We start from the raw sequence: 12,770 nt of genomic DNA, 5'->3' as shown, positions 1-12,770 counted from the left end.
GATAACTTCAGGATTTTAAACAATTCTGACCTCTATCCAGTCAAGTAATGCAGAACAATGTTAAACAGGGTGATATGAAATCAGTCATGACATAATTATCCAACCTTATTTGTTTTTAGGGACAACCCTAATTTAATCACACGGTGAGGGGCTACACCTAGGCTAAAACCTTGTATAGTAGTTACCTATTGCAGATTAATGATATAAATGAAAATTATATAAACGAAGAGATCACTTCCAGGGTATTTAGTCTTTCCACAATAATGCACAAGTAGCTTTCATTCCATTACTAGAAATTGAAGCCATGGTAAATCATCAAAATTAGAATAGCACTCTTGATATCTACAAAGTATTACGGATTCATTCAAAGAGTTTCTGGAAAGAACCATGGCCACATCAATGTGGAATTTCTAGACTCGGGGGAATCTTTTTAACTGTCTGATCATGACCATAAGAGGATACTGGCTGCACACACACAATCTATACAGACATGCATAAACACATCGTAATTTTAGTGTAATTTTAGAATCATTGCTTCATACTTTTTAAAAATATGGGACCTCTATAAAGACTTTTTCGATATATTTTAAAATGGTGATATTAATGGTAAATCCTCCTATCTAATTTTAAAATCTTACTATTTACTTGACAATTGTAAGATAGGATTATGGAACTCTGTGGAAGCTGGGACCTGAATTCCCTAAAATTTCTTTTCTTTGCCCCAATAAGGTGTGTCCACTATGGCAACAGATGGGAGATTGAACTACCAACTGTTTTGGTTCAGAACTAGGAGTCCATAGTGGAGGATATATAGAGGTCTGGCCTTAGAATCAGAAGCTATATGAGCATAGACAAATCAATGAACCTTGAACTGCCCTCAATCAAGTCTATAAGACTATAAGTTTCAGATAAGTTCCAAATCTTCATTAATGATGGCGTTTCCGCACCAAGGGGGTCCCTAAAATGATGAAATTATGATGATGATGTTTGGCCTTTGTTCTCAAAGAAGATCATGATATCAGGGAGATGATTTGAGTGAGGGGTGGCTGTACAAAGTCCCCAACCACACTTTTTCCTCTGGAGCCATCTGGGTCCAATGGTCAGAGAGGAATCAGGATGACTGGAGGATGACCCTAGATTCAAGGCAGTCAGGACTGAGTGACTTTTTCAAGGTCACATAGCTAGTAGGTGTCAAATGTCTGAGGCCAGATTTGAACACAGATCCTCCTGACTCCAAGACCAGTGCTCTATTCACTGTGCCATCTAGTTACCCTTAGATCGTTTGTTTAAATTATAAGTCTAGACCAATAATCGTTTACAAAAAGTACAGAAATAAAATAAAATAACTTAAAATGAGCATTGGTCAAATTTCAGATCTTTAGCCCTGATAGCAAGTTCATTTATTAGGGTCCAGTTGATAGTTCTGCTGTTAAATCGTAAGCCCTCCTCATAGTTATCTTTCTGAAAATGTGACTCTCAGTATCTTGTATAGACAGGACCCATTAGACTGACATGGAGTTATGACTGCAAGGTGTAAGGAGACATCAGCTTAAGCAAATAAATGATTGCATTTCACAAAAGAAGGAGAGTTTAAGACCCAGGATGACTCATCCTTCCGAGAAAATCTACTAAAGGGATAGTGAAATGAATTGATGTAGTGTATATGGACAGAGCACAAAAATCATATACAGCTACACATCCTATCGGGATTTTCTAGGACTCAATCAGTCTTGGCAAGTCTAATTTATGAAGACAAAAGTCAACGAGTTCACTTGCTAGCATGTTAAGAGCTCTCAGGTGCTCCTTATGAACCTTTAAGCTTACAAATTCTTCGGTCAAAAGACCTGACTCAAACCCTAGCTATTCTGCTTCTTTCAAGGTTGACCATGAATAAGTCATTTCATCTCTTAAGCAACCTCATTTGTACCAACAGAAGGATTGACTACAAGTCCTCCAAGGTCCCTTCTTTCATTTCTCAATCATACAGACCAACCACACAATATTATTTCTCTCATTCGGGATGTACTTTCCTTTCAGTCCAGAAACGAAAAAGTGAAGGAGAAATCCCTTGAACCCATACACTTGGACATTCTTTGAGAAAACTCATCCTAAGCATCTACTAAACCAGGGTTGGTCCTATAGAAATGTTGGATAATTTGTCATCACCGTCAAAACCATAGTACTCACGTATGTAATGATGGAGCATGAGCTAGAAAACAACTCAGAGCATGCTGGTTAGGTGAAGGTGAATGTCCCAGGAGCCCTAGCTAGCTCAAGTTCCTTCCCCAGAGGGAAGACTAAAGGCACTCCTGAAGCAGTCAGCTCTCCCAAAAAGTCCAGTTGGGAAATGGGGCTTTTTTCTCCATTCTTGGCTCCCGGCTTATAATGTCCATGGCATTTTAATGTGAAAGGGTTACAAACACTCAAGCATCATGGAACCATTAACCACCAAGAGAAGTTAATGCTTTCCTAGCATCCTGAATTGGCATTTTTTTACATCCAAAGCAGAAATAGTTTTCTTATTTGAAAGAGAATCATTCCTATTTCCCTTGAAAAGCACACATTTCAATCATTTGTTTCTTGGTCATGTAAAGGGGGACATCAAACCCATCTTTAAATGAGAAGTGTGCTTTTAGCATAAAGAACATTTCGTGACTTTTTTTGGTTTAAGACAGATCCTCCTCGCAGGGATTAGGAGCAATCAGAGTCTACCTTTTGGCAAATTGAGGACAGTAGACAATGGAGACCTTGATAGCTAATACGGAACTAACAAGAAGGGTGAGGGAGGGAAGATAAAAATGACTGCTAATTAATAAATCATCAAAGTATTTGTCCTTTTGAATAACCTTGAAAAAACATTTAAAATGGAAGCAAAGTGGCAATTTAAAACCATGGAGCATGCAGTGAGAAGTGGTGACTCGGTGGGCATATAAAGCGAGGTTAATTAGAAAGAGAAACACGGAAAGGCTGAATGAACATTGGTGATGCTTGTGCGTCAGCTTGCTTAGAAGGCAGAGATGTTTTCCTGGGCATAAAAACAAAGGTTTCATTGTCAGAGGTCAGTTCTGTACAGACGGGACTGACAAATGCTCCCTTGGGAGATGATTGGGTGGCTGAAGCCTTTCATTCATTCCTAAACACAATCTGATCAGATTGTTTTTCTTTTTTGGCAAAATGAAGTCAACCAAAGTTTCCTCAGTTTCCTATTGATATCTTTCTTGAATGATCTTATATATTGTGTCATTTTCTGCATTTGGGCATTTTAAGAAAGGTTTCAAATAGTTGTGTGATGAAGGCTGAGAGGAAGCAGTTGATGCTTTTGATAAGGAATGCCTTCAAACACCTTTGGTTGTTTCCCCTGATATTTAGATAGTGATGAGGTACTAGATGAAAAATACTATGGTTAATTTGGAAGAAGGTCGACACTCCCTTGCAAACATTGCCACCAAGGACAGGCTATGTAACCACAGAAGATGCTCTCCCTCTACATGCTAATTAAGGATTCTTTGACCATGCTGATAAGCCTCAAGCAGATTGATGGCTTGTCCCCATTGAAGAGGAGCCTGCCCAGCAATTGCAGATTGTACCATAAACTCCAGTTAAATAAGGATCATGTCTTCCATTTGATAATATTCCCTTTAAGCTGGCTTCTTTATACTCAGTGTACCTCTCAGTTCTGCATCACAATGTTTGCCCACATGGGCACATATTTCTCCCAATGTCCAGCCATGTCAGCTGGGGGGGGCAAGGAGAGAAAGGAGTAGAAGAGGGATTCCATTTCATCTGGAGAAGTTTTAAGCCACCTTGAATGTACATCTTTTCCCTTCCCCTCTCTCAATCTCTGCCCTTCCCTGATCCAAAACTGTGCCTTTTCCATATCAACCTCACCCCTCTCAGTCTGCCAATTACTGCCTACCCCAAACCCACCTGGCTCCATTTAGATCTGAACTTTTTCAGTCAAATCCTCCCTAATCCATGACAAGACTAGAAATGCTTAATTAGGTCAGAGCCATGGTTCTTTCCATCCATGGTTGTCTGACTCTCGAAAGTGTCTCATATAAGACAGCCTCATGGCTCATAAGACCATGGTCTAGAGCTGGAACCCTATAGGTCATTCTAGGGAGAAGGAAATTGAGACCTGGAGAATTCAAATGACTTGGGTAAGTTCACACAGGATGCACATGTTGGGGTCAGGATCTAAACCCAATTTCCCTGACTCAAAAGTCCAAGCTTTTTCCACTGTTCCATCTGCCACCTGGGTTCAAAGATGAGGGATACAGATGGAATACCTCAAGCAGGTTTGGTATGACAGTGGAGAAGACCATCAGACCTGCTGGAAGAGGCCTTGGGTTCAAATTAAAGACTAAAAACTGCTCCTTTGGACATCTGTTCCATACGCTTGAGGTTCAGAGTGTTAGGAGGGAAGTGGGAAACTCAAGTGAATACCATGACAAGTTGGAGATCGGCTTAAATTCAGTAAATATTTACTGAACACAGATTCAGTGCAAGGTGTTTAACTGGACAGCTGTGCGTGTGAATGGGACTATGTGTTTCGGTGTCTGAGTGTATATATGTGTGTTTGTGTGTCTGTGTGTCTGTGTATCTGTGTCTGTATCTGTGTCTGTATCATAGTGGTACCAGTAGGAGGGTCCCCTAAAAGCAAATAGTTCTAATTCTTAGTCATCTCAGACACTGAATTCTAGATATTTCTAGTATGAAGATCTCCAAAAATAACATTGGGAAGCTTCTCTGCACCTAGAAGCTGGGATCCCAGGTCTCAGTCGAGTTTTTCCAGGACCCTGAGCACAGAATCCACTTCTCTGGGCCTCAGTGTCAGCAACTGAAATGAGGCAGTCAAAATAACTGATTTCCAAGGATCCTGAGAACCCTATTGAGGTACCTGGGGACTTTTGTAATTTTGGATAAAGAGGGCCAGGATTCCCTAAGCTGACAACTCTTTTTTAGGTATGAAACTTTCTAGGAAGTGAAAGGAATCTCCATGTTAGCAAGAGATGATAGCAAAAATTATACGATAAAAATGGGATTATTGTTTTTTGTTATCTTCTCCTAGTCATTTAAAAAAAGAGGGAAGGGTATGTGAAGAAGGAGCTTATTATCTTTTATTCAGTCATAAACCCCAATGCACATGTTCAAGGCCAAAAGCTAATTAATAGAACACTTGAATTGGTGTCAGGAAGACCTGGATCAAATCCAGTCTCAGACATGTACTACTAGCTGTGTGACCCTCAGCAAGTCACTTCACCCAGTTTGCCTCAGTTTCCTCATTTCCTCAAAATGACTTCATGGCCTCTAAGACCCCTTCCAGCTCTAAATCTGTGATCTTCAGTCATTAACCTCTCTGAGACTCAGCTTTCTCATCTGTAAAATAAGACATTTAGACCCAATGGTTTCTGAGATATCTTCTGGCTCTAAATCTATGACCCCAAGATCAGTCAAGTCCATAATAGATGGGACTTTTCTTCTACAATCGCAGGTACATAATTGTTCTTGGTCTATGAGAAGAGACTGCTAAAAAATGCTTAGAACCTTTGTTTTTAAACCTGTGAAGATTCATCATCTGTCCCCCTAGGTCAGAGGTTCTTAACCTGGGGTCCATGAGTATAGGGCTTTTTAAATATATTTTAACTAATTTGATATAATTCATTTCTTTTATAACCCTTTAAGTTTTCGTTAATATATTTAAGATACATTTTTCTGAGAAGGTCCATGGGCTTTACTAGACAACAAGAAAAGGTTAAGAACCCCCGCTCTAGGTCAAGTTTCTCTTATGGAGCAGAGCCCATCAAAGTTGGTGGGACCTCAACACTGCCCATAAAGCTCAACCCCAGCTGTGGCTTTATTGCTAGAAGCTGCCGCCAAATTTAATGCCATGAGAAAATAGCAAGGCGGGGAACACAGCTCAATGCTGGGAGCATTCATTACCTGTGATGTCTTTGGGTATCTCTGGAGCCCCAGAAATGTCCGCAACCATGGAGGAACGGACACAGGCCACTAAGTTGCCTACTATGTCATGGAGGGCCGTAAAATTCTCTAGGTTGAAAACATGCAAATCAAGGGGTTCACTGGCCATCTCCTTCAGTTCTCCTTCCTCAGCATCCTGCACGCCAATGGCAAACACGTCCACGGCGGTGGCAGATTTGAGTTCTGCTGAAGGCCTGGCCACATCATCTTGGGATCGTCCATCGGTTAATACTATGATAATCTGGGGGATACCATCGCTCGCTCGGCTCCCAGCAGCCTGAGTCAGATGGTTCTGGATCACGTACTGTAAGCCTTTGCCAGTCTTGCTGTCTCCCCCCAGGTAAGTCATGTTCGAAATATGGGCCAGGACCTCTTGGTTAGTACTGTACGTATTTAGCAGGAATTCAGTATGTGGGTTTCCATTGAACTGGACCAGAGCAAAACGAAAATCACTTCCTCCCACAGCTAAAGATTCTATAACATCATAGAGAAACTCCCGAACTAGTTGGAAATGTTCTTTGCCAATGCTCCAAGAGGAATCCACTAGAAATATTATATCTGCAGCGCCACTCATTTTGATAGCTTTAAAAGAAGACATTTTTTGTGAAGTTAATTTCTAGCCATCCAGATCCTCCATTCTCTGACTTGATCTACACTACACCATAATTGAATAACTAATATTTCTATTACATCATGTGAAAGAGGAAGAGGGAAACCATGAGACCTTAGCCTGGTCATTCTAGCATCAAGCCTTACTTACTCACCAAAACAAAGGTTCCATAGTCATGGCAGACCAGCCATTTCACACAGACAACTTCATTTGATGGTGACTCAAGTTCAATGTGCAAAATGGACCCTGGACTGGCCATAAGCATAAAGAAGGAAGAGAAATATTTGCTCTTTGCCTAAAATGTGGCAATTTTCCCATGTGATGTCACTCAAAGATTTATCTCAGATAAAGACTTCAAACCTGAAGGGCTCTCTGAACAGACATAACCAGCAGTCATTTGCTGATATGCTTTATCAATTGAATCTACTCAAACGTGCCTTTATAGAAAAGAAACAATGAGAACTCTTTCAGATGAGTAATTATACCATTGCTCTATAGGATTGGAATTGTTTCATGGAACTTTTGAGTGTGTGTACTTCTCGTTCTCTCTGGAACATATGGATATGCCTGTTGGCATGATGATAAGGGGATAAGACAACCCATAATTAAGTCTTAGTGACTGGAGTAGCTCCCAAGTTAAATTTGTTGGCTGAGACCTTGGATTGGGCTGGGGAAAATAGCCACCAGATGAGCTCAGCCTATCCTAGGTGACTATGGCTATTTCCACTCTATAGAGAAAGAGGTACAGACATTCAAAGGTTCATCTCCCTGGTGAGCTCATCAAATTTATTAGATCCCTCATACTCGTTTCCTTATGTTCACAAAGGAAATCTCATTCCCTACATAGAGAAGTAGTATACAAGTGAAAGGAACATCCTGTAAACAATGATTTTTAAGGCAGCACATGTGGCCTCCACCTTGGCCAAAACAGTTGCACAAGTTTCTAAAAAGAGTGGGTAAACCCCCATCCAGCTTGTTCTGAAAAAATAAAATAGCATAACATCAAAGCAGACATCCCCAGGTCTTACCCTCTTGAGCATCAGTCACCATGGAACCTGAGACTAAAAGGCAGAATATTGCCACTAAGGGCAAATGTCGATGCTTCCTCATTTTGTTTTTGTCAAGCACCAGCTATCGGACCTGAAAAGGAGAAAGGATGGAGAACGCATGATCAATTTCTGTTCCTTGTATCGTCATATTTGAGTTATGGTTTGCATTTTGGTTTTGTTCTTCAGGTGTTCTTTAATTTCCAAGGCAGAGCTAGTGGTAGTTGTTGCAGTAGTAGTAATAGTAGTGAAGTAGGAGTAGTGGTGGTAGTGTTGGTAGTAGTAGTGGTCATAGTGGAGGTAGTAGTAGTAATGGTAGTAGCAGTAGTAACAGTAGGAGGAGGAGGAGGAGTGTGCTGGTGCTGGTGATAGTAGCAGTAGCAGTAGTAGTAGAGGTAGTAGTAGTAGTAGTAGTAGTAGTAGTAGTAGTAGTAGTAGTAGTAGTAATAGTAGTAATAGCATTAGTAGTAGTAGCAGTAGTAGTAGTAGTAAGAGGAGTAGAAGTAGGGGGCAGCTAGGTGGCATAGTGGATAAAGCACTGGCCCTGGAGTCAGGAGTACCTGGGTTCAAATCTGGTTTCAGACACTTAATAATGACCTAGCTGTGTGGCCTTGGGCAAGCCACTTGACCCCGTTTGTCTTGCCAAAAAAACCTAAAAAATAAAAGAGGAGTAGAAGTAGTGGTAGCTGTAATGGTGGTAGTAGTGGTAGAAGTAGTAGATAATAGAAGTTGTAGTGGTAATAGTGGTAGTAGCAGTTGTAGTAGTAGTAGTGTCAGTATTGGTAGCAGTGGTAGTAATAATGGTGGTAGTGGTGATGGTGATAGTAATAGTAGTGAGACTAAATGGTACAATGCTTTAAGATTTGTAAAATTGTTTACATATATGATCATAACTGATCCCTACACAACCCTGGGAGTTAGGTACTATTATTGTACCTCTTTTTACAGATGGGTAAACTGAGGCAAACAGAGTTAAGTGACTTATAGAGTCACAGAGCTAATAAATTTGAGAGACAGGTTTTGAACTCAGAATGCCTTTACTCTAACAAGAGCACTCTAGGCCCAATGACAGCCAGACTCTCCACTGTCTTCTGCTTCCTAGTTCAATGATTGACAATATCTTACAATTCAGAATGGCCACTCAAGTGATTCTCTCTTTTCCTCCATCTCCCATCTCTATGCCTTTGCCTTGGCCATCCCTCATGCCTGGCACACTTTACATTTGCACTTCATAGAAACCCCCGCTTCCCCCGCTTCCCCCACTTCCTTCAAGATTTAGCACAAGCACCACTTTCTCCTTGAAGTCTTGTGATGGTGTCCAATTTCTGGTGCCCACCCTCCAAAATTCTCACATTTAACTACCTTGACTTTGTGTTTATTCTGTATTACATTTCATTTATTATATATTTGTTATGTGTCCGTAAAAAGCAAATGTGCTTAGCTGTATAAATGCTGGCTATTCACACATTATTATTATATATTTAAATATGCATACTCCTCCCCTGAAAGAATGTAAGCTCCCTGTGAGTGAGGATGATTCATTTTCTTTGTCTCTGAAGTTCCTGTATCTAGCTCAATGCTTGGCAGGTGCATAAGAAAGGTAAGTTGATTCATCAATTGAATGATTAACCAAGCTAGAATATTCAGTTGGGCTGACAAAGCATCTAAAATTAAATAACTCATCAACCAATCAAATTCAATGCACCAAGCATCTATAAAACTTCTTGTGTGGCAAGCATTATATTAGGCTCGGGAGAGGCAAAGGAAAATCTCAGCAATATCTCACTTTAAGGAGTTTGTGGTCTACTATTACTACCTCTATTACTCCTCCTCCTCCTACTACTACTACTACCACTACTACTACTACTACCACTACCACCACTACTCCTACTTCACTACTATTACTATGACTACAACAACTACTATTAGCCCCGCCTTGGAAATTAAAGAGCACCTGAAGAACAAAACCAAGTTTGTGGTCCAGTAGACAGAGCATTGGGTCTGGAATTCAAGATCCCAGGTTCACATCCTGCTTCTGCCACTTCCTTTATCTGACATTTAGGTAAATCCATCCCCTCTCAAGTTCTGTTTCTTCCTATGTAAAAATGAGATTTTCCTGTAGGACCTTTCCCAGGATTATGTGTACCATCATTAAAAAAAAGATTGTGTGTCTCTCTACTTACTCACTAAACTAGAAAAATTCATTAATTATACTTGCACTAAGCCTGGTCTTTAGCCTGAATTAGCCAGGCTCTCAGGAAGAAGGAATCAGGTAGAGAAAAGGTTCATTTGCTACAGTGAATTTCCCTTCTCCAATTTCCCAGCTGAGTCAGTTAAGTTTTTAAATCCCTGAGATGAGCAGGAATCTCAAAGAGAACAGATTTCCCTTTGAGTATTTAGGACCTATTCACTGGACATTCCTGCTCCCAGAAAAAAAGCAGAAGTCTTCCTCTCAGTGGGGAGATTTATAATCAAGGAGTTGGAGAATGATTATTGCACTAGAATTCAGGAACATTCTCCCATAAAGCACATACAATTTCCTTTCTCCAGGACTTTTTTGGGGTGATCCCCCAAAGCTTTTCTCCATGGAGTCAGAGAATTTGATATGGTACCTTGAGAATCATTTTGCACATGGTACACAGAGCACTGGACTGTTAGCCAGGAAGACTTGAGTTCAAATGCAGCCTCAGATGTTTGCTAGCTGTGTGACCCTGGGCAAGTCATTTCATCTCTCAGCCTCAGTTTCCTCATCTATAAAATGTGAATAATCATAGCACCTCCTTCACAGGGTTGTTGTGGGTATCAACTGAAATAATCTGAACTCCTTGAGGGTGGACACAGTTTCTCATTTTTCCTTTTATAACCAGTGTCTAAACACTAGTGAAACTCAACTGAATTAATTAGTGCATTTAAAGCATTGTCAAACATCGAGCACTGTAAAAAGGTCAATTCACTTCTTGATAATGGGAAAATGAAAAATATGTAAAGTGAGCAATCATGACAGTGATGATAGTATTTGTCCTTTGTATCATGTTTTATTGTGGACAAAGTGATACACATGTACATATATAGCATATCTATTATATAATGTCACATATAAATATATATTTATCTTCATATGTATCATATATATGATATAATGTTATATATATATAAATATATAAAAATCTCTTATCTTCATAAAAGCACTAGTACAAGAAAATACATAAGTTCTAGGACACCGTTTCACTCATTTGAAACTGAAGCACAAAGAGGTTGTGACTTGCCATCACTCTCCCATACAATATACCAGCTCTTCCTCCTAACGCCTGTCTTCTGTAAATTTGCCAGGTGTGTCATTTTAATAACGTCATCCAAATCACAGAGAAGGTAGAGCAGGACAGGACCAAGGACAGATCCCTAGGGCATTCCACTAGAGACAATCTGGAGGTAAGAGGTCTCGGGGAGGGTCTATGAACGTGAATCTTTATTTTCACTAACTTCTTATTGAAATTTAGAACCCCCTCCTTCCATTGTTTAAGAATATAGTTCTGATAATGGATCCCTCAACTTCACCAGACTGTCAAGAGGGTCCCAGACACATAAAAATGGTTAACAACAGAACTAGAAGCAAGGATATGGCAATGATGGCAGCACATTGGTGGGAGGATAGTGCATGTTATCTGATTATTGCATCCCAGAGGTAAAGGTACACTGAACTCTACTACAAGATAGTGGGTGAGAGTGAACCCAAAGACCACAGTCAGGTCCACTTGATTGCAAACCCTTTCATCCAGGGTTTTGAAGCCAAAATGGTCCGGAGCCCCTCTGTCATCCAAAACACAATGACCAACCTTTCATTGAACCCTAGACCCCCAGGCTCTCAAGAGCATAGATAACTTTACTTTTTGTCATGGTAAGTCTTGGAACCTGATGATGCCACAAAAATACTTATTAATTGACTGATGGCATAGAAAAAGTAGTAACAGATGACCTTCATATATACCTTTTAAACTTTCAAAACATCTTATAAGCATTATCTCATAATAACTTCACAAGGTAAGTTCTATCATGATTCCCATTTTACTGATAAGAAAACTGGCCAAAATAGGTTGAGTGATTTTCTCAGGATTATCTAGGTAGTAAATGTCTAACCAGTCCTTCCTGACTCTGTCTTCTATGCCATGGTGCCTCTTGGAGAGTTCTGGCCCCAAGATCTGTCTCTGATATCTCCCATGACCATGGGTAACTACACTCCAAACTCCATGTCTACTCTCCTTATTCATTGTCTCATTGAGGTCTTCCCTCTTCCTCTTTCTCTGTTGAATTCCTATGTACACTACAAAGATTAGCTTAAATCCAGCCTTTCTATGAGCTTTTCCCTCATGCCAACCAAGTCAAGAATGACCTGTTTTCTTCCTCAGATATTACATGGCACTTTGTCTACAATCCAGTTGTGTTACCATGTTATATATTATTTCTCTGTTTTTATCTTTTTTTAATAAACTATAAGCTCCATGAGGATAGGAACTGTAGTTATGTCTTTCAAACTTTATTTTTCTATCACTGTCTAGGACCATCTTCTGCCCACAGAAGGTTCTTGTTAAATGCTGGTTGAACAAATGAATGTTTCTCTAACATAGGGAGAAACAATGGGAGATCAAGTTACCAGAGAAGGGGAAAGTCACAATTTCAATAAAAAGAAGAAGGGAAGAGCAGTGAGGATTGAATTTATAAGAATAGAATGGAGACCCTTCCATAGGTACAAGGATAATGAACCCTTTGTGAAATTTCTCTGACGCAACAATCATAGATTTAAGAAGAGAATGGCCCTTAGAAGTTATGTCTTCTATCCCCTTCTTTTTAATAGAGAAAGAAATTGAAACCCAACAGGCAAAGTAATTTAGCCATACAGCTACTCAGTGACCAATCTGGGATTCAAACCCAGATCTGCCAAAACCACTCGCCTACGTCATGCTTTCCCTATACTACATTGCCTCCCAAATTCCTTAAAAGGGAGAGCACAATCTAAGTCAAGTTTCAAAGTAGAGTAGCATACCAGTGTGACTTTTTCTGGGAATAATCCCAATAGAAAACAGGGGAACTTTGCCATAATTCTGCTAATTGGCCAATCATCCAAACACTCCTTCTTT

The 12,770-nt window shown here is 40.0% G+C and overlaps 1 protein-coding gene across 2 annotated transcripts in view; it reads right to left on the bottom strand.

Annotated features, from left to right (window-relative positions):
• Positions 1 to 12,770, bottom strand: part of COL6A3 (collagen type VI alpha 3 chain) — a 93,670-nt gene that overhangs the window by 69,255 nt on the left and 11,645 nt on the right. Inside the window, exons 2-3 of one of the 2 annotated variants that reach the window (XM_074189796.1) lie at positions 7,621 to 7,732; positions 5,944 to 6,564 (exon numbers count right to left, since the gene is read on the bottom strand). In XM_074189796.1, the coding sequence (XP_074045897.1) occupies positions 5,944 to 6,564; positions 7,621 to 7,702 (703 nt within the window). In that variant the 5' untranslated portion in view covers positions 7,703 to 7,732. The remainder of the gene's footprint in view (positions 1 to 5,943; positions 6,565 to 7,620; positions 7,733 to 12,770) is intronic. The other variant, XM_074189794.1, reaches the window with a different exon arrangement.

This window comes from Macrotis lagotis, chromosome 5 (assembly GCF_037893015.1).
Source record: "Macrotis lagotis isolate mMagLag1 chromosome 5, bilby.v1.9.chrom.fasta, whole genome shotgun sequence".
Taxonomy (NCBI): domain Eukaryota; kingdom Metazoa; phylum Chordata; class Mammalia; order Peramelemorphia; family Peramelidae; genus Macrotis; species Macrotis lagotis.
Note: the sequence above shows the minus strand (reverse complement) of the source record. Positions and strands in the feature narration are given on the sequence as shown.